Source organism: Arvicanthis niloticus, chromosome 4 (genome assembly GCF_011762505.2).
Source record: "Arvicanthis niloticus isolate mArvNil1 chromosome 4, mArvNil1.pat.X, whole genome shotgun sequence".
Classification (NCBI taxonomy): domain Eukaryota; kingdom Metazoa; phylum Chordata; class Mammalia; order Rodentia; family Muridae; genus Arvicanthis; species Arvicanthis niloticus.
The window spans coordinates 96,618,530-96,641,772 of NC_047661.1; the positions used below are offsets into that span (position 1 = coordinate 96,618,530).

The window sequence follows — 23,243 nt, forward strand, 5'->3', positions numbered from 1 at the left end:
AGGACAGAAGATAAAATATTGCCTGGGTTTACCTACACAAAACTTCACTAATTTCTTAGTTATAGTTTTAAACCGTCAGTGAACCTGTGGAGCTAGACAGGTGATGGATATTTAGCCAGATAATTACTCCTAATAGATATGCATGCAAACATTCTCTGTTGTAAACTGCTATTTTAATTTATGATTTTATTTTTGGTGTGAACTTATGATGAACTTTGTAACATGACCACGTATTCTGAAAGATGTATAAGTACTGAAGACAAAGACAAAGAGGTAGTAGTCATAGTTGTAGTAGTTAGCAGTTTGTCCCTTCCTTTCCTTTTCCCCTGCCTAGAATTGCTTCCCTTAGAACTTTTCCCTTATTAGAATTTTTTCCTTTTCCCCACTTAGGACCTTTCTACTTTTCCCCTTAGATAGTTTTTATAGGAAACTTTTTACACTTAATAATAAACTCTATAATAACTTCTTTAATCGCTTTTTCTTCCTGCAACCTCAGACTACTAGGCATAAGTTAGAACCCAGAAGTTCCTGATGGGATAAAACAAATGTCACATTGCCTAATCCTCTGCTGTTTGGCTACAGGTGTTAATCACCTAAGCCAGCAGTCTTTTACCCTCAGAAGTTTCTAGGACTTTTTAGAAGTTATCATCAGCATTTCAGTACAGGTCAGAGAGCCAGAAAGCCCTGAGACCCTCAGACTTTAAAAAGCCATCACCAGAGTCCTACTCTGTGCCCCTGCCACTACCCTCTCCAGGTTGGGAGGCCCCCGGCAGTACATGGAGAATCATAAGAAAAATAAATTTGAAAATGACCTGTGTGATTGACCAAGTCAGTTGGAAGTTGCTTTTGTCACAATCATTTCTCTGTGTAAAAACTGATATGGTTATAAATGTGCAAGAGGTTTGTAAATTTTTGATCTCAGAACAATTCAGATCTCTCAAAAACACACAATTGAGGCCTTTTCTAATTCTATTTCTGTGCCAGTTAGATGACTCAGTTGGTAAGGAAGTGTATTCTGCAAGACTAGGGAACTGATTTGACATTCTGGAACCTATATAAAGGTAAAAGCAGAGAACCAACTCCACATAGTTGTCCTCTGATCTCCACATGTATGCTATGCCAGGCACAGTCCCTCCCTTCATCCCTCCCTCTTTCCCTTCTTCCCTTGTCTCTGTCTCCTGCTTTCTACCCTCTTTCGATAGTAATGCACAAGAATAAATTGAAAACTAAATTCTAATAACAGAATAATATTGAGACCAATTTGGATTTTTGTTTTGCTAATCAAAATTAAATCTCTCTTAGTCTCCCCCCTCCAAAAAAAAGAAAGAAAGAAAAAGAATGTAGATTTTTTTTTATTTTGGTTAATTTTTTTAATTTTTAGATTTTTTTTTAATTTTTATTTTTTTATCAATCATTCCATTTATTTACCCCTCCACAAACACCCTATCCAACATCTGCCCTTTTCTCCCTCCCCTTTGCCTCTATCAGGGTGTTCATTATAAAGTGGGAAAAGGTCAGTCTGCACTGGGAATTTTGCTGAGGTGGTAAAATTCTTACCGATAAAAAAGCATGAGGTCCCCGGCTGGATCCCAAAATCACATATTAAGGTTAGTACATACCCTTACAATTCCCAGTCAGATTCTCAAGTTCTTTGTCTCTCTTGCTTAAGAAGAGATTGCTCACACATCAAATAATTTTTACACTGGTTTCATCTGCATGTCTATTGAGTTGGTGCCACTAATTCAGGGTTGGAATTATAAGTTACTATGCTCATTATTTGTAAAACGTAAACAAGTTTCAAGAAATGGAAGGAGCAGAAGTGAATTTCCTGCTTTGATTAGATACTCTATACAATGTATTGTGTGCCAATTTGCATACGTTTGTGCCAATTTATGTGGCTTTTCAATGGATGGTTGTTTTTAGGCCGTCATCAATAGCTTTTCCTTTTACTTTCTTGGTCTTTTGCATCACGTGGGTTTCTTTTTATAGATGTTAAAATAAAAAAACTCAAGGAATTAACATTTACAAAAGCTTTTGGGGAAGAAAAAATTCTATAAGGAGAGTGGAGAGCTGGCTTACTTATATTAAGTTTGTTTAATGGGCAAAATTGTATCAATGTTGACTTTTTAAAAGATATAATCAGAATAATCATAATTTTCCTTTTTCTTAAGTCCTAAAATGAGGAATATATATGTCATTATATATTTCCCCAATTGAATGGCCTTTCTATGATAGAATTCAAATCCAGGAATATCTCCATTGTCTATCTCTGTGTATGTAATTATGTGTATGAATATGTGCATTTGTAACTGTGTTTGCATGCATTCATGTATAATTGTGTACATGTGTAACTGTGTATATGTATGTCCATGTATAAATGTATGTGTGTGCTTGTGTTTGTGCATGAATAACTGTGCATGTTTTTATAAGCATGTGTGTGCATGTGTCTGTGTGTGTGTGTTTCAAGTTTAGCAACTCATAAATTTCAGAAGAATGACATGTTAATTTCTTTACACTTGAAGTTTAACTGAGAACAGTTGACTAAATTTGTGGTCCTAAAATATGTAATTAGATTGTATAAAATTTACCAAAATTCAGCATATATGTGAAGATAGGACTGTCCTATCCTATTCTTTCCCCTTTGACCTTATAAAAACTTATTATGAGGGTAAAGAAAGGTTTTATTTATTTTATTTATTTTTAACAAGATTTCAATAGATAGCTCAGTCTGGCTTTCCACTCAAATTCCTCTTGCTCCAGCCTCCCAGACATTGAGATTGCAGCATACACCAGGACACCTGGCTCTTCATGTAGGGTTTCTAGGAGCCCTGATCATTTTCACTCAGGAGCAAGGGCTTTTTGTGTGTTCTGAGTATGATATACGCCTTTGCCAAATGATTGAGAGTCACATGTTATATAGTGAAGGATAATGACAGCTTTACACAAAGTAACCCTGGGGGTCCTGTCCCTAGCATATGCTACTAAAGCCATTTCCTATCCAATTAATGTGCAACCATGTACTCATTCTTAGACAGCTTAAGCCAGGAATATGAGCGGTGTTAATTCACCCTTCTCACACATGCAAACTTACTGAGGTTTAGCACAAGTATTTTTTTTAAATGCAACAGATTGGAGTGTATCTTGGAAGGGTGCTTCCATCTGTGAAAACTGTCATTGAAAAAAGGAAGAACACTTTAAAATAAATCCACCAGCTGTATTGATAATCTTGTAGTGATATGAAGGCCTGAATATGGTAGGACTATTTGTTAAATTAGTTACACTGCGTGACAGAAGAGCAGGCTTGAAGAGATTTTCAGTTCCCAATAATGACTTTTAAAATCATTAAATTGTAGAGAAATGACACTAATGTAATTTCAAACTATAATTTTAAAAATAAAAACTAAAATATTAAAGTTGAAATTATCTTAAAATTAACTAATGGCACATGGTAGGCTGAAGAATGTACCATTAAAACAGTCACATAAAAACTGATAATTCACACCTGAAAAAAATACAGAGACAGTAAACTTTGGATGGCTAAACTTTTGTGTTGATTTGCAAATAACCACCATAGTAAACATCACTTTTCTCTCAGACTTTTGACCAGAGCTGTCAATCAACCATCCTCAGCTCTACAAAGATACACATTATTAAAAAAACAAACAAACAAACAAACAAAAACAGTAACAACAACAAAAACCATCAAAATAATTAAGTTCTTGTGATATATACCCTCCCAAAAAGACTTCACCTAAAGGGATATTTTTATCTCTCTTAACTAATCCTCTACATTTTCTCTACATGATGAAACAAACCCTAAAATATTCTGGCTGACAGAAAACCAAGAAGAAAAGTTTGATAGGGTTTGGTTTTATAGTAGGAATCAACCTAGGGGGGAATCTATACAATACCTTCTCTATTTACATTTTCTAGCCTTTATTTTTAAAAGATTTAAGAGGTAAATAAATACCTTGAGAATCATCTCACTTGCTAGGACAGAGTTGATATTGATCCTGTGGCTTCCAGAGGTTTGACAAGGTGTCCCCTTTTTGAAAGGATTTTGAGTGGTTCTACTGTGAGTACTCACATCCCCAAACACTGGCCTGATATGGGTATCTTGAATATGGGTATCTTGATATGGGTATTTTTTTTTAAGTGGGTGCTCCTCCACCCACTCACCAACTGCCACCTCACTGCTCTTGTATCTTTCTATACTGGTGCATCCAGCTTCCACAGGACCAAGGGCCTCCCTTCCCATTGATTCCAGATAAGATAGTCCTCTACTACATATGCAGCTGGAAGCATGGACCCATTCATGAATACTCTTTGATTGGTAGTTTAGTCCCTGGGAGTTTTGGGTGGTCCAGTTAGTTAAAATTGTTCTTACTCTAGGGTTGCAATCCCCTTCAGCTCCTTCGTAACTTCCCCTCACTTTTCTATTGGGGTCTCTTGGCTTAGTCTGATGGTTGGCTATGAGTATCTGTATCTGTATTGGTCAGGTGCTGGTAGAACCTCTCAGGGAACATACCAAGCACCTGTCAGCAAGCACTTCTTGGCATCAGCAATAGTGTTGGGTTTAGTGACTGCAGATGGGATGGATCCCTAGGTGGGGTGGCTTCTGAATGGCCTTTCCTTACGTCTCTGCTCTATTTTTTGTTCCTGTGTTTATCTTGGACAGGAACAATCCTAGGTTAAAATTTTGAGATGGGTGGGTGGCACCATCCCTCAACTGGGGGCTGTGCCTATCTAATGAAGGTACCTGAATCCTTCCACTAAAAGTTTCAACTAATCTGGGCCTTATGGCACACATCTGTTTTGTCTGTTTGTTTTTGGTTGTTCACCTTACATCCTGCTCACAGCTGTGCTCCCTCTTCTCTTCGCAGAACCTTACATATCCCCATCCCCCCACCCCACGTCTTCTCCCTTCTTCTTAGAGAAAGGGATTCCCCCTCACCCTGGTGCATCTAGTTCCAGCAGGACTAGGCACATCCTTTCCAACCAAGGCCAACCATGCAGTCCATGTAGGGTAAAGAGGATACAAATGGCGAGGAACAGAGACTGAGACAGCTCTTGTTCCACTTGTTAGGGGACTCACCTGAAGACCAAGCTGGACATTTGTTACAAATGTGTAGGTGGTCTCGGTCCAGGTTCTGAATGCTTGCTGGTTGGTGGCCCAGGATCTGTGAGCTCCCATGGCCCCAGGTTAGTTGACTCTGTGGGTCTTCTTGTGGAGTCTTTGATCCCTCTTTCTTGCTCACTTCTATCCCTGACTCTTCTACAAGACTCCTCTGGCTCTGCATGGTATTTAGTGCTAGGTCTCTGTATTTGTCTCCATCCACTCTTGGCTGAAGCCTTTCAGGAGACAATTATGCTAAATTCCTGTCTGTAAGCTTAAAAAATATCATTAATAGTGCCAAGGTTGGGTCTCTTCCATAGGATAAGCCTCAAGTTGGGGCAGTCATTGGTTGGCAGTTCCCTCAGTTTCTACTCCATCTTTATCCTTGCACATCTTTTAGGCCAAAAGCAGCTTTGGGGATGAAAAAAATCATTCTTCTATATGTTAGACATTCAGTTAGACCAGCTCCATTTATTAGAGATGTTTTCTTTTTTCCATTGTATGGTTTTGGCTACTTTGTCAAAAATCAACTGCCTTTAAGTATATGAGTTTATTTCATATATACTCTTATTATATATCTAGCAAATATATATTGATTAAACCCTTATATGTATTAGACACTGCTTTTTCTGAGGAGTCACACAAAATTAGGCAAATATTTTAAGCCATCACAAATGCTATTAAGATCATAGGTATTTTTTATCTTACTTAGTTCTAAAATGATACATTTTTTAACAATAAAGGGATCTATATGCTGTGGTGATGATTTTAATCATTTTGCCTCTTTTCTCTTCTCTTTAATTCAAAGGCTGTCAACATTATTTTAGTCATTTTGCTCTTTAACTTGTCAGTGACCTGTTTCTTTAACTTACCGTTTTATCATAACTGCCAGACTTTTTGTCTGTTAATGGTTTAGAATGTCTTTGATTAGTTCACTTTCCACAATGAGGTATTAGAGATAATCAAAAAGAGTCAAGGATTGCCAAAATACTGGGGAAATAATGAAGACCCACTAAACAAAAACCATGACACTGCCACCATAAGCAACAACCTTTATCTACATATAACTCTCCTCTTAACTTTTTGTGCAAGCATGGCACACTTATAATAACCCCATAAACCAAACAGAGATTTTATTCTAATGAAATATGTTCAGTTTATTTGAATTCTCTTATTTTTACTGAATGTTCTTTACCTTTTGCAGGATTCCTTTCAAGACACTATTTCATGTTTATGTGTTATGTCTCCTATGTCCCTTCCTGACTGTGCTGGTTTACAAACCTTTGAATTATTTATTTTTAAATTTTAGTTCATGATTTGGATTATCTTAATTGTGAACAATTTAGGCTACCAAATTATTGACAATAAAGATATTATAAACTATTTTGTAGACGTCCAATGTTGGGGAATGGATGAGGTAATAAATTGTTTCAGGTCTTGTCCAGGACTCCATGTCATGACTACCTATCTGCATCGTTGGTTAGAGGATGCATTTAAAAGACATTGATCAACTGAGTGACTTGAAACACACCAGATGGGACAAGGAGTAGCACACCAATTTTAAATTTAGCCATATGGAAGCTTATCAAATATAATTTTTCTTGTTTTATTGTATTCAAAGTTATTTTTTTTTAAAAAAAACTTATTTAACATGCTCCTGACTCACTCTGGGAAAAAACCATTAAGAAGAATTTAGGAAAAAGGTATACTATCATACATTGTTAAGGATACTTTTTTAAATGTTAAATTTCTGAAATTTAACAATTATTTTATTAATACACATGTATAATATCTTCTTTCTGTATGGTATTCTTGTTTGTGATTGTGCAGATGCCAGTTGACTAACATCATTGCAGCATGTACATCTAATTTATCTCAACATCCTGAGTTTTAATGCAGTTGCATTCCAAAAGAAATAACATACCATAACTGTGCATTTAAGGTACAGTGTGACCTTAAAATTTTCTTTTCTCTCTGTAGAACTACTATGGTGCAGCCAAGCTGATTTTTTCTGATAATCCTCTTGGACTTACTTGTGGAATGGTTTGTCCAACATCTGACCTCTGTGTCGGAGGATGCAACTTACATGCTGCTGAAGAGGGACCAATTAATATTGGTGGGCTGCAGCAGTTTGCTACTGAGGTATGTAACAGATACACTTGCATTTTTTCCTCCTACTAGAAATCCAGATGCTCCTAAAATAATTGAAGTTCTTGGGGTTTTTGTTGTTGTTGTTGTTGTTGATACCCAACATTTGTGTGTGTGTGTGTGTGTGTGTGTGTGTGTGTGTGTGTGTTTGTGGTGTGGCGTGTGGTACAAATGTGTTGTTTGAAATCAGTATCTTTATACAAAACTTGGCTATAAAAATGAAAGTTTATAAAACCATATATCGAATTAGTTATAATCCCAGCAGGTTATTAAAATAACTTAGAATGAAAAATATCTAAATTGGATGATCTAGAAATAGAATTTGTTCATTAACTTTACATTGAAGTGTAGCATAGAGACCCTATTAGGAAAAGAGGCTATATTCTTTAACTGATAATTTCCCCTGGAACTCGCTTTGATCTTTATGCCTAGAAATATATTTCAGCAGTACTTCCTACTATTCTTTGAGTGACAGAGGTTGGGGAATTTTCAAAAACCCTGAAATGGAATAATATTCTCTAACAACATTAAGAAGATAATTAGATTATGTGAGCTTATAGGTTGAAAGCTACTCTGTTATTTGCACGGAAAATGTTTAATGAAATGAAAGGTGGCTTTTTGTCATTTGTCACATAAACTTTGGTACTGGCATTCTCTTTTTATAAATCCTTTGTAAATGACTGATTCTCTGGGACATCTTTATGCTCTCTGGAGTCTCCTGTTTGAAGTGAACTAGCAAGTCAATTCTCATGTATCATTTAAATGATCACCTTATTGGGATGATACAGTAAGATTTTTATAATCTTGAGGGACTAGTTGGCTAGAAGACTAAATTAAATGCCTGTCTATGCTGGACTTTTAGTTAATGACTTACCTCTCTGGTTGTGTCAACTTAAACACAATGTACTCTGTCCCTTTAGAGCCTTTCCCATAATATCCCTCAAGCTTAAGTCACTCTTTGCCTTTGTAATAAATCAGTGTTATTCCCTTCCTGCTTTCTGACAGGTTAATTCTGTGGAAAGACCCCTGGGAATAAGAAAATGGAAACAATTTGAGGTTGTGAGTTGTTGCAATAAATTCTTGGATTTAATTTCTTTTCTTATCAAATTAAAACCTGCATTAGGCTTACCTGACCAGTGCAAGGTATAATCTCTATAACGTGCAAAAATCCTTAGTTGATGACAAAGATTCACTCAGACTCCTCTCCATATTTCTTTGGAAAGCCCTTTCCTTTGTCATTAAGCCTGGGTAAGCTTACATAAAATGTATCACAGCAAATGAAGAGCCATACAGTATGTACATGAGCTGAATCTCCATTCCTAAAAGGAAAAAAAATGATTTGATAGCAGTAATATGTCAGGGATCTGGACATGAATAAGACAATGAAACAGAGAAGAAAGATGTGCAGGAAAAAAAGGGGGGCGGAAATGAGAGATATAAAAAAAGGAGTAGAAGGAGGGAGAAAGGTGGAAAGAGGGAGCAGAAAGGAAAGGGAGGGAGGGAGAGACAGAGGGAAACAGACATACAGAGAGAAAGAGAGAATATGAATGAATATATAAATGAATCTCTACTCTTAAGTAGTTTTAATAAGCTCCTGGTTCATACAGTATTTATTTGTAAGGATTTTCATATTGTTCTCCTTGTTATACAAAAGTCATCAGAAACTCAATAAAAAATCAAGTGTACATACATGCTGGATCTCTGTGAGCCCTACCTAATAAAGAATTGAGCTTGAACCAGGCCTGCCTATAAATTCATCTCAACTGAATGAATAAAAATTTTAAAAGGCTGTGCCTTTGTATTTTATTTCATTTCATTTTATAACTGTGTTTCATAGTCAAATAATAAATTAAAACACTTTGTTGAGAATTACATATAAGGTGTCCCCATTCATGTTTTCAATATTGACTGCTTTTATAAAGTACTATATAACTTATGTCAAAGTGGGGCTTACTTAAATACACCCAACTTTTGAGTTATTACAAAATTACCAAAGCATGAGTTTTATAAATACTAGTAAAATATTTGTGAAGGGCAAACTATTCTTCTTTTTTCCAATGACTAAACTATCGACATGAAATTTAACTGAAAGTGGAACATGTTGCAAATAATTTTATGTTTTGATTGATAAACAATGATTGATTTTGACCTTTTAAAAATACAAATCAATATCTCTCTACCAAATTAAGCAAAGGTTAGGAAAGCAAACTAAATAGGAACAAAAGGGACTTTTCAGAATTGTTTTTCCTGTAATTTATAAAGGATTTTTAAAAATATCAATTCTCTAGTCTGCTATTATTGATGGTGTCTGTTTGTTCTGCTTCTTCAGTTGCACATAGGTGTGTAATTTGGAAAAAGATTATATTACACATATCTAAGCCTGCAGGAGGAACAGGAAGATGGCATCTCTTGTGTGGCCCTGTGTTTTCATTTGTCTTCAACTCTCTGCTATTTTTTTTCTTCTGCATTGTGATGCCTTGAACCCACTACAGATACATTTGGGCATTTGTATGATGAGAAAGCTAGAGAAGGAGTTCTTATTCTGTAGACGGACGGTAGTTGACCTCATTAAAGCCCTAGAATCCTTTAACAATATAGCTTAGATAAATATCTTGGGAATCTTGATTTATTTCGGGTGTTATCAATTTCAGGGATGTTTACAAATTCCTGTGCATAAATAGAGTTTTAGAACAAGTTGAGTATATTATGTGTTAATAAAACAACAGCAAAGTCTATGCAACCTCTTGGTGTATAGAAACACAATAGCACTTCAGGAAGCAATGACAAATAATTGCTATTTCATGCGGAACTGATTGAGAGCTCTACATTCCACTAACATTCCAAGACTGATAATTTAACTTTGGAAGATTTGCTTTACTTGTTTTGAAGGTAATTAGTTCACATGAGTAGAAAGTGAAGTTGCAGGAAATGTCTAGACTTAGTTGTTCTTATGGCAATGCATTCATTATTGTGGTTAGCAGCTTTAAAATGTTGATAACTAGCAAGATGTGGCATCTAGATATTTTGGCTTCTTGGACATGAGTCAATAACATACCAGTAATCATCAATATTAAAGAAATTCTGTATTGTAGTGTTGGGTAGGAGTAAATAAGGCCTGAAATCACTCAATGTTCATATTATCTCCCTTTTATACATACCTAGTAGAAGACTTCTTGAAGATAACTAACTCCTACAACTGTAAACCTGTAAAGGCCAGCCAGTGCTTTGTATTCTTTTGAGTGTTTTGCAATCTCTCATTTACCTTAGATAACACTGCTAGTTGATGACCACAGGCTTTATAGCAATGCAGGTTTTGTGGTTCCAGGGTCAAACAGCACCTACAGAGCCTGATGGAGCAGGATATAGTCTCACCTGTACAGTTGTCACACTTCACAGCTCCCTCATTTCCTGAGCGAGAGGTAGCAATTGCACTAAAATTAAAATAGGCTCTGGAAGACCAACACACATGTTCAAGTAATTTTCTTTTTTTTTTTCAGATGTATGTTATTTAACAGCTTTCCTATAAAGCATGGAAGAGTCATTCCCCAATCAGGGAGAATCTAGCCTTTGTGGAGTTTGGAAAAATAAAATTTTGACTTACTTAGCTTAAAAATTACACAGAAAAATTTCTTACAATATTTCAGTATAGGAACTTGGGGATGGAGATATGGCTCAGAGGTGCCCTATGCAGTAGAGCATGACAAACCTCTGATTTTTCCTCTAGTCTTATTTTCACTTTAAAGCCTGAGGTGTGACTTTGTGGTAGCTGAGTAAATTCATGTAAAACTTCAGCACACTGACGATACATTTTGGCAAACTAATCAATAAGACATATTAGCTCATGGATTTTATTTAAAACTAGCATAATTTTGGGGGGTTTTAGGGCTTTCAGGTGTGTTTTTAAATTGTTACTGTAGGATATCTCCAGTTTCTTTATGATGGAACTTAGTGCTATGAATTTTCCTCGTAGCACTGCTTTCATTTTGTCCTTAAGTTCAGGTATGTTGGGCCTTTATTTTCATTGAATTCTATTTTCTTTATTTCTTTGTGACCAAGCTATTATTGGGTAGAGAGTTGTTCAGTTTCAATGGGTCTATGAGTTTTCTGTTGTTATTCATGTTATTGAAGTCTAGAATTAGTCCCTGGCTAATAAGATGTATGAAATTATTTCAGTCTTCTTGTATCTGTTGAGGCTTTCTTTGTGACCAATTATATGGTCAGTTTTGGATAATGTAGAAAATAGTTAAACTCAGGGTCTAAATCAACCAAATAGAAACCAATAAAAGGATACAAATAATCAACAAAGCCAAAAGCTGGTTCCTTGAGAAAATCAACAAGATAGATAAACCCCTAGCCAAACTAACTAAAGGGCCCATAGACAGTATCCAGATTAACAAAATCAGAAATGAAAAGAGAGAATTAACAACAGAAACTGAGAAAATTAAAAAAAATCACCAAGTCCTACGACAAAAGTGTATACTCAACAAAACTGGAATATATAGATGAAATGGATGATTTTCTAGACAGAAAACACATACCAAAGTTAAAGTATCTAAACATGTCCATATCAATTAAGGAAACAGAAAAAGTCATTAAAAACTCCCCTCCCCCAAAAAAGCTCAGGGCCAGATGAATTTAGTGCAGAATTCTACCAGTCCTTAAAAGAAGAGCTAGTATCAATACTTCTCAAAATATTCCATAAAATAGAAACACAAAAAATACTATCAAATCTATTCTATGAAGCCAGAATTACTATACCTAAACCACACAGAGGTCCAACAAAGAACTTCAGACTGATTTTGCTTATGAATATCCAGGCAAAATATTCATTAAAATTCTAGCAAACCAAATCCAAGAACACATCAAAATGATCATTCAACATGATCAAGTAGGCTTCATTCCAGGGATGTAAGGTTGATTTCATGTATGAAAATTCATTAACATAATCCACTACATATACAATTCAAAGAAAAAGTCACATGAGCGTCTCATTAGATGCTGAAAAAGCATTTGACAAAATACATCACCCCTTCATGTTAAAAATCTTGAAAGGATCATGAATTTAACATACATAAATATAATAAAAAATATACAACAAAGTAACAACCAATATCAAATTAAATGGAGACATACTTGAAGCAATCTCACTAAAGTCAAGGACAAGACTAGGATGCCCACTCTCCCCATATCTATTCAATATAGTACTTGAAGTTCTAACCAAAGCAGTAAAACAACAAAAGGAGATCAAGGGAATACAAATTGGCAAAAAGTCAAGGTATCACTATTTGCAGATGATATGAAAGCATACATAAGCAAACCCAAGGATTCTACCAGAGAAGTTTTACAGCTGATAAACAACTTCAGCAAAGTAGCCAGATATAAAATTAATTCAAACAAATTAGTAGCCTTCCTTTATATAAATGATAAATGAACTGAGAAAGAAAATAGGGAAACAATGCTCTTCACAATAGTCACAAATAATATAAAATATCTTGGGGTAACTTTAACAAAGAAGTGAAAGGTTTGTATGACAAGATCTTCACGTGTCTCAAGAAAGAAATTGAAGCAGACCTCAGAAAATGGAAAGATCTCCCATGCTCATGAATTGGTAGGATTAACATAGTAAAAATTGCATCCTACCAAAAGCAATCTACAGATTCAATGCAATCCCCATCAAAATTACAACACAATTCTTCAAAGACATGGAAAGAGCAATTCACAATAAAAGAAAATTTTATGGGTCCCATGTAAAACAGATATTATAGATTCTTTCTCCCTAGCCTGAGTAGCTAAAGTTGCCCCTCTGGTTTGCCAACCAGAGGCCAGTTAATCAGTAAACAAAGAATGCAGAGTTACAGGACAATGGGCTACCGAGCCATCCCAGGAATGAAGATAAGAGATAAACATCCGCCTGCAGGAACTGCTCCCCGCCCCCATGGACCGGTTTAGCCAGATGTTCAAAAAATGGAAAACAACGAATCGTGTGCACCCGCGCGAAAGTTTCTCCTTTTCCCCACCCCGAGCTTATATTAACCCTAAACCCTGGAGCCACGAGGTCGATGCCCCTGTCTCCTACATTGAGACATGTGTCGGCCCGGAACATTAAACTACCTCGTGTTCTTGCAGCAAGTTGGTCTTCCCTGTGTCCTTTGGGTGCACGCCATCCTGTGACTCGAGTGGGGTCCCCTTTGGGGGCTTCCCGAGCCTTACAACAATTTTATGTGGAACAACAAAAACAAGTAAATAAACAAAGAAAGCCAGAATAGTGAAACCAATTCTTAACAATCAAACAACTTTTAGAGGAATCACCATCCCTGACCTCAAGCTATACTACAGATAAATAGTAATAAAAACTGTATGGTATTGGTACAGAGACAATCAGGTTGATCAATAGAATTGAAGATCTATAAATAAAACCACACACTTACAGACTCCTGATATTTGACAAAGAAGCCAAAAAAAAATTTTTTTTTCAATCGACATAAGAAGGCATCTCCAATAAATTGTGGTGGTCTATCTGGCAGTCTGTATGTAGAAAAATGAAAATAGATCTATATTTGCCACCTTAATCAAAGCTCAATTCCAAGTGGATCAAGAACCTCAACATAAAACCAGAAACACTGAATCTAATAGCAGAGAATGTGGGAAAGAGCCTCAAACTCATTGGCATTTCAGGGGTTGGTATTTTCTAAACAGAACTTTACTGGCTCAGGCTCTAAGGTCAATTGATCAGTGGAACTTCAAGAAACTGAAAAGCTTCTGTAAGGGAAAGTACAGAGTCAATAGGACAAATCTCATCTTGTTTTATTCAAATGTAAAACTGTAGCCACACTGCCATGCTACTAAAAAAAAAAAAAAAAAAAAAAAAAACAGCAAAAGAAACAATCACATGCTCTTTTTATAATTATTTAAATAGCACTGATTGAAACATTACTTTTTTAAGAGATCCCAGAATTATTCTTATTCTGTGGTGTCATGGAATTAAACATTTGCTAAACATAAAGTCTTTTGGGAGGCTTGTGGAATGCAAATCGCATTTATAGTTCATCTTTCAACCATTTTGTTCTGAAATATCTAAGACTATTTCATTATTAGAATGTCCCCATGGTCTACTTCTGCTACTGTTTGGTTAATAAGAACCAATTAAATAGTTGAGGAACAATTAACATCTACTGAACATTCATGTGTATTTTCATTATGTATTTTCTTAGAATGAACAGACCAAAGTGACTTACCTCAAGTTACAATTAATAAATATTTTTCTTGTTTTATTGGTTATTTTATTTACATTTCAAATGTTATCCCCCTTCCCAGTTTCTACTCTGAAAACCTCCTACCCCATTTCTTCTCCACCCCACTTTTGTAAGGGTGCTCCACCCTCATCCCCACCCTCCCCTACTCCTGTCTCATGTCTAGCATTTCCTGATCCTGGTTCATTGAGCCTTCACAGGACCAAGAGCCTCCCCTCTCATTGATGTCAGATAAATTCTCTGCTACATATGCAGCTGGAGTCATGGGTCCCTCCATATGTAATCTTTGGATAGTAGTTTTGTCCCTGGGAGCTTTGGGCAGGTCTGGTTGGTTGATATTGTTAGAAATCAGTATGGCGGTTCCTCAGAAAATTGAAATAGTATTACCCGAGGACCCAGATATACCACTCCTGGGCATATAACCAAAAGATACTCCAATATATAACAAGGATACATGTACCACTATGTTCATAGCAGCCTTATTTATAATAGCCAGAGCAGAAAACAACCCAGATGTCCCTCAACAGAGGAATGGATATAGAAAATGTGGTACATTTACACAATGGGGTACTACTCAGCTATTTAAAACTATGAATTTTTTTTTAAATTTGCAGGCAAATGAATAGAACTAGAAAATTTCCTGAGTGAGGTAACCCAGTAACAAAATAACACACATGATATGTACTCACTGATAAGTGGATATTAGGACAAAAGCTCGAAATACCCATGATACAACTCATAGACCATATGAAACTGAAGAAGAAGGAAGACCAAAGTGCAGATGCTTCAGTCTTGCTTAGAAAGAGGATCAAAATGTTTACAATAATCATGGGAGGTAGGTGGTGGGAGGAATTTTGGAGGAACAGATGAGAGGAAGGGGAAAGGGGGGCAGGATCAGGTGTGGGAGAAAATGAAAGAGATGTACAGAGGGGCAGGGAATTGAATAGAGGTGTGTAGCAATGGGGGATGAAAAACTGAGGGTAGCCACCAGAAAGTCCTGTATACAAGGAAATAAGAGGCTTCCAGGACTCAAGGGGGATGACATTAGCTGAAATACCTAACAAAGGGGAGAGAAAACCTGTAGAGACCATATCCAGAGGTTAGGCATGACCCCTGGTTAAGGGATGAGGCCACCCACCTATCTCTAAATTTTAACCCATAATTGTTCCTCTCTAAAGGAAATGCAGGGACAAAGAGTGGAGCATAGACTGAAGGAAAGGCTATCTAGGTACTGACCCACCTGGGGATCCATCCTATATGCAGCCATGAAACCCAGACACTTTTGCTTATGCCAAGAACTGCTTGCTGACAGGAGTCTGTTATAGCTGCCTTCTGAGAGGCTCTGCCAGAGCCTGACCAATACAGATGTAGATGCTTGCATTGGGGACCCCAATAGAAGAGTTAGGGGAAAGACAGAAGGAGGAGAAGGAGTTTGCAACAACATAGGAAGAACAACAATATCTATCAACCTGAACCCCCAGAGCTCCCAGGCACTAGTGAATATTTTTTATTTAAAGTAGTCTTTTATTTTCATTTTTAGAGAGGTATATAAAGACTCAAATTAAAATTTTTCTTCCAAATATAACCCCTAACTGGGCTGCCTTGTCTGTTCTCAATGGAAGATTATGTCCTAGCCAAGCAGAGACCTGATGTGACAGGGTTGGGTGACACCCCAGAGGAGCCCCACCCTCCCAGAGGAAAGGTGTAGGGGAGATAGGAAGAGGTACTGTGTATGTGGGGGGAAAGAACATTCAAAATGTAAGGTGAATAAATTAATTAATGAGAAAAACCTTAATTGGCAATTTTAAAGAAGGCTTAAATAAATTAAGAAAAACTTCTTGGATTTAATAAATGGTTACAGTATGGCTGGAGAATATAAGGTTAAACATATGAAAGTCAACCTTTACTTATATGCCAGAATAAAATGGTACAAAGTGAAATTTAAGATGCGCCATCATTTAGATTAACATATATAGGTCTAATTCTGGTTCTAATAATAATAGATCTATATGTGGAAAATGAAAATTTGGTGGCAGAAATAAGAAAGTAAATTAATACTGACATAGTTCCTTCTCATGCTTAGAGAACTGACTGTTACCCACAGGTCATGTCTTCTCAGTTTGAGCCATAGGTTGTCTGTAATCCAAGATGTCACATCATTTTGTTGATATGAAAAATCTAGTTCTAGATTTTAGTTCAAAATGGGAAAGACCCATGTTAGCTGACCAAAAATTGAAGAGTCAGACATTTAGAACAAAATAAAAAGATCACATGAATATATTCATATCATCTTTGATTAAAATTCTAAAGCAATGTAGTGAAAAGGAACAGAGTTTTCAACACCTAGTCCTCCAATCCCAGCATATCAGGCGCAAACCAAAAAAAGGTGTTTGGACATAGGCATGCCCTTCACAAACCATAATTCCACATGCATTTTGGGCCTACATGTGAAATAGGAAACTCATGATTTTGGACTGTCACAAGGTAGAAAGTTCAGATAACCTTGCTGTTGTGAATGACTCTTGATACAACATCAAAGAAAGATTCTAAGAAAGAAGATATTGGGAATTTGAAGTTTATCAGTATTGAAAATGCTTGCTTGACAAGAACTTGAAAATATAAAGGCATACTACAGTACAGTAGGCATATGTGGCAAAGAGCTGTTAATCCAAAATGTAGTGTGATTCTTTAAAACTCAAACCATACAAATAGAAATTTGCCCAAAGTCTTTGCCACATATCTCCTTAAGAGATACACTACTGGGCAAGTGAGAGGAGAAATGATGCTTCTCAAAACTCTTTCTGACATTGTAAATTAGACTCCAACATCTTAATTTTTAAAAATTGGTTATTTTATTTATTTACATTTCAAATGTTATCCCCCTTTCCAGTTTCCCCTCCACAAGCCCCTTATCCCCTCCTCTCTTCCCCTGCCTCTATGAGGGTGCTCCCCCACCCTCCCACCCACTCCTGCCTCGGAGGCCTGGAATTCCCCTATCCTGGGTCATCAAGCCTCCACAGGACCAAGAGGCTCCCCTCCCAGTGATGCCAGATAAAGAAATTCTCTGCTATATATCCAGCTGGAGCCCTGGGTACCCGCTGTGTACTCTTTGATTGGTGGTTTAGTCCCTGAGAGCTTTGGGATATTGGATTGGCTGATATTGTTGTTCTTCCTATGAAGCTGCAAACCCTTTCAGCTCCTACAGTCCTTTTCCTAACTTCCCCATTGGGGTCCCCACACTCAGTCCAATGTTTGGCTGTGTACATCCACATCTGTATTGGCCCGGCTCTGGCAAAGCCTATCAGTGGACAGTTATACTGGCCTCCTGTTAGTAAGCACTTCTTGGCATCAGCAATAGTGTCTGGTTTTGGTGTCAGCAAATGGGATGGATCCCTAGGTAGGGTAGTCTCTGGATGGTTTTTCCTTCAGTTTCTGCTCTACTCTTTATCTCTGTATTTCCTTTTGACAGGAGAGATTCTGTATTAATATTTTTAAGGTGAGTGAGTGGCCCCATCCCTCAACTTGGGGTCATGCACATTTAGATTATATAATACAAAATGACAAACACAGAATACTAACACCACAAAATGCTGGGTGGACCTAGAGCAAGAGCAACATCCCTTCATTTCTAATATAAGGTAACTTGGCAGTTTCTTACAGGCCCATGCAAAACCTATTGTTCTAATAAATTTGACTTGGAATAATTGTATCTGGGTAGCTGCCTCTATGTTGCAGTTTGAGTTTAGATATAGTTGATCTCAGAATATGACCATTATTTATTTTATTGAGACTGTTATGTGCACTAGACTAATTCATTTAACACACTAATTTATTCATAGTACTTTCATACATTGTAATTTACTTCATTCATAATACTCTTAGGTGATTTTATTATCCCCATCTGAAGATAAGTTGATAGAGAATGAAATATGTTAAAGGATTTCTTCAATACAATGCACCATAAGAATGCTACAAAAAATTTTGACTCAAGCAGTCTTATTATGGTACCAGACCACTATACCACTTTGTCCTAAAGGTGAAAAGCTACTGTAATGTAATGTTACAAAGAATAAAAAGAAAAAGCAGAAGAAAGCAGACCAGGGTGTTATTTGTAAATTAATATACTGAGCAGGGTTGTGTGTTGAGTGTCAACTGAATACTGTATTTCCAGGTCTTTTGGTTGCACAAATCAGAGACTGACCATTTACATTTTGGTACATGTATATTCATGCTTTCCATCTGACTGACTGAAGCCTCCAGCCCTGTGATGTATTCTAATATTGATCCTCAAAACATATTTTGATTCAATATTGATACACCATAGTTTTTAAAGGGATATTCAAAGTTTCATTCTTAAATATTAAAATAAAATATCCAACACTGGTTCCTTCCAGTCTGGGCCAGAGCACTGAGCAGATCTTGGGTGGCAGCTCTGCCCCCAGTATCCAAGAACCCAGAGGAAGCGGGGATCCCAGTAGCTCTAACTCGGGCAGTATCCTGTCTGAGCTTGAGCACTGAGCAGATTTTGGGCCCCAGCCCTTACCCCAGTAGTTACACCCACCCCACAAATTCTGATACAACCAAGAAAATAGGAAAGACAGGCTCCAGTCAGGGACAGGTCAGGTAGCACTAAGGAGATACAGAGGGCAAAAGGCAAGCACAAGAACATAAGCATCAGTAACCGAGGGTACTTGGCATCATTAGAACCTAGTTCTCCCACACAAGGAGTTCCAGAATTTCCCATATCACTAGGAAAGCAAGATTCAGATTTAAAATCACTTCTAATGATGATGATAGAGGACTTCAAGAAGGATATAAATAACACTCTCAAAGAATTTGAGGAGAACACAGGTAAACAGGTAGAAACCCTTAAAATAGAAACACAAAATCCCTTAAAGACTTACAAGAGAACACAACCAACCAGGTGAAGGAATTGAACAAAACCATCCAGGACATAAAAATGGTAGTAGAAACAATCAAGAAATCACAAAGGGAGACTACCCTGGAGATAGAAAACCTAAGAAAGAAATCAGGTGTCATTGACACAAGCATCACCAACAGAATACAAGAGATAGAAGAGAGAATCTCAGGTGCAGAAGATATCATAGAAAATATTGACACAACTGTCAAAGAAAACGCAAAATGTAAAAAGTTCTTAACACAAAACATCCAGGAAATTCAGGACACAATGAAAAGACCAAACCTAAGGATAATAGGTTTAGATGAGAGTGAGGATTCCCAACTTAAAGGGCCAATAAATATCTTCAACAAAATTATAGAAGAAAACTTCCCTAAGCTAAAGAACGAGATGCCCATAAACATACAAGAAGCCTATAGAACGCCAAATAGACTAGACCAGAAAAGAAATACCTCCCATCACATAATAATCAAAACACCAAGTGCACAAAACAAAGAAAGAATATTAAATGCAGTAAGGGAGAAAGGCCAAGTAACATACAAAGGCAGACCTATCAGAATTACACCAGACTTCTCACCAGATACTATAAAAGCTAGAAGATGCTGGACAGATGTCATACAGACCCTAAGAGAACACAAATGCCAGCCCAGGCTACTATACCCAGCAAAACTCTCAATTACCATAGATGGAGAAACCAAGATATTCCATGACAAAACCAAATTTACACAATATCTTTCCACAAACCCAGCATCACAAAGGATAGTAGCAGGAAAGCTCCAAACAAGGAGGGAAATTATACCCTAGAAAGAGCAAGAAAGTAACCCTCTTCCAACAAACCCAAAAGAAGATAGCTACACAAAGATAATTTCACCTCTAATAACAGGAGACAACAATCACTGTTCCTTGATATCTCTTAACATCAATGGACTCAATTCCTAAATTAAAAAACATAGGCTAATGGACTGGATACATAAACGGGACCCAGCATTTTGCTGCATACAGGAAACCCACCTCAGTACAAAGACAGACTCTACCTTAGAGTAAAAGGCTGGAAAACAATTTTTCAAGCAAATGGTCCTAAGAAACAAGCTGGAGTACCCATTCTAAAATCTCCAGCCTGAGAACACAAAAGGAGGGACTCAGTGCTCCACCTGTATAGGTAGTTGAAGGTGGCCTTGCCAGGCATCAGTGGAAGTGGACAGCCTTGGTACCTTAAAGTTTGGATTCCCTAGTGTTGGGGAATTTCAAGAGCATGGTGGGAGCACACCCTCATAGTAATTGGAGGAAGAAAGATGGGGTAAGGGGTTAGGCATCAGTGGAAGTGGAGGGCCTTGGTGCCTGAAAGATTGGATTCCCTAGTGTTGAAGAATTTGAGAACAGGGAGGCGAAAATGGGAGGATGGTGGGAACACACCTTCATAGAAATGCTCAGAATTATATGGATTAGACATGATAGAGGCAGGCAGCCATAAGACTAGATTCCAGAATTCAAACAAACAATTATCTTGATACTAAAATTTGTTTTGAAAATTGTATATTGCAGAATACATAGCCTTGGTGTATCTACTCATTAGGCAAGCTGAGCACACCTGCTCGAACCTCTGATGTTTTGGAATTCCAGCTGGATGCAGTGAAGACACAGTGTCATAGGCTTATCAGTTTATTCTTCCCCCAACCCCTCTTCTAATATCTCAACACCCATAATCAGCTTGAAGAAGTTAATAAAGAGTCGGTGCCCCTATTCCCTGGGCTTGGGGACTGAGGTGGTTAATATTGGGCTGTCTTTCTAGGAAAAAGTAGTGGTTTTGGTGGAACAGGGAGGATTAGCTAGGATTTATTGCATACCCATAACTTACTGATAGAAATATGTATAATTGTTATTAAGATGAACTTATAATTTCTTAAATGGTACAAAATTTACTTTGATTTCAAATTTAAGGTTTTTATTGGTACGAGCTTTTTATAAATATAAAAGTGAGATGACTATTGTTACTATCATAGGCATTGCGCCTGTATAACACATTTAGGAATACAAGGCTTAGACCCAGACATTCCTTAACATTTTTAACTTATTTGAGATGGTTAGACTGTGAGTTAAGGCCTATAGCAAATTCATGGCTTTGAGTTTATTGTTAGAGAATTTTCTATATTTTCTTTAGAAATAGCTGAGAGGAGTTAACAGACAACAGCTCAGATAGCATTACATGGATAGTTGGTTTTCAAAACATCAGAAATCCACAGAATTGAGGTTACAAACATTTCTGTATTAATGTTCATTCTTATTAGAGACCTGTCTTCTCCTGACAGCTTCCTGTCTTGGATTCCAAGAAGAAATTGAGCATCTTGAAGTTATTCCAATTGTGGTAAGACAGCCACTAGGCAAGAATTACCTCTTTTCATCTACAGACAAAATACTGTCCAGAAAAGGACACACTTGCAGAATAGTCAACTAGTCAACTAATTATATCTGCCAAGACAAGATTAATCAGCCCTTAATAATTCTGCATCACTAGGTCTGTCAGATGATCCTGGGCCAGAAGGCTGAAGATCAGATGCTTCAACATTCTGTAGTATAGGGACTGTCCAGGTGTCCAGCGGTCTCTACAAATTGGCTATGTTTTAGAAGCTATGCTTTATGCTTCCCATAATCTCAGTTAACTCAGTCATTCTGGATTTCTGATGGGGTTAAAAACTTAGAGTCTCATAGCCAATCCTTGCTATTTACTTTGAGAGAACAGATTTGAGAGGATGGTTTTCAGCTGACATTCACTCTAAAGCCAAGAAAAAAAAGCCAGGTTCAGAACTAAGTCTTTTATTTAGGAGAGATGATAGAGGTTCTGGTTAGTTAACAAAATGATGGACTGGGTATTAGGTCTATCTTGCACCTAACTGACATAAATTGGTATAGTTATGCTCTAACTGTGTTTTGAGAGAAAAGTTTTATTTTAACAGGAAGGGTGATATGTAGGAGGAGCTAAGGTGGGAGGAGTATAGAGAGGAGGAGTAAGGAGAGGAGGAGCTAGGTGATCAGAGAGAAAGAGAGAGGGGGCCAGACATGGAGGTGGATCTCCACCAGTCAAAGATAGTTGATATATCTAGATTGGGTATTAGGTTACACTTCTGATTGATATTGAGCATTACCAAACTTATAAAGTCTTTGGTTGACATTAAAAAAATTGTATAAAAGCAAAAAGGAAAAGGGGGTATGGGATAGGGGTTTTCTAGGGAGGGGAAATGGGGAAAGGGGATGGCATCTGAAATGTAAATAAAATATCCAATAAAAATTTAAAAAAAGAGAAGAAGAATGCTAAAAATAAGACAGGAAGTAGGGAGTTTATGGTAGATCAGAGAGGAATTATAGAGATAACTAATGGTGAATGTAATCAAAATATGTTGTATGATTATCATTAATAATAAAGATGATTATTACTTAAAAATTAAAATAAAATAAAATATCTTTAGGCTAAAATTTATACACATTAAATACTATTGAGTAACTGCTACTTTATTTACAATAGCATTAGCCAGAAACCATAAAGGAAATGCTTACTGTCTTAGAGTTAAACTGGTTTTTTTTTCTTCTAAAAGATTGCAACGTTGGATATATTGTATGAACCGGGTTCTATGTGATTTCCACATGTTAGCTTCTCATATAATAAATTTTGGACAAAAAAATATCCTTAAATAAAAACCATACTATCCTACTGTCAACAAAGTTGGTAGTAACCAACTAAGTTTAAAATAATTTATATTTTGTTTAAGTCTGTTAAAATGCAGTGCTACTTTCTAAAGGTCACATTTTAACATGGCAA

The 23,243-nt window shown here is 36.7% G+C and overlaps 1 protein-coding gene across 4 annotated transcripts in view; it reads left to right on the top strand.

Annotated features, from left to right (window-relative positions):
* Dpyd (dihydropyrimidine dehydrogenase) overlaps positions 1-23,243 on the top strand; it is an 831,933-nt gene that overhangs the window by 183,937 nt on the left and 624,753 nt on the right. For 3 of the 4 annotated variants that reach the window (XM_034501414.2, XM_076933188.1, XM_076933187.1), the window contains one exon: positions 7,097-7,258. In XM_034501414.2, the coding sequence (XP_034357305.1) occupies positions 7,097-7,258 (162 nt within the window). Of the gene's footprint in view, positions 1-7,096; positions 7,259-21,738; positions 21,795-23,243 lie in introns of all 4 variants that reach the window. The other variant, XM_076933189.1, reaches the window with a different exon arrangement.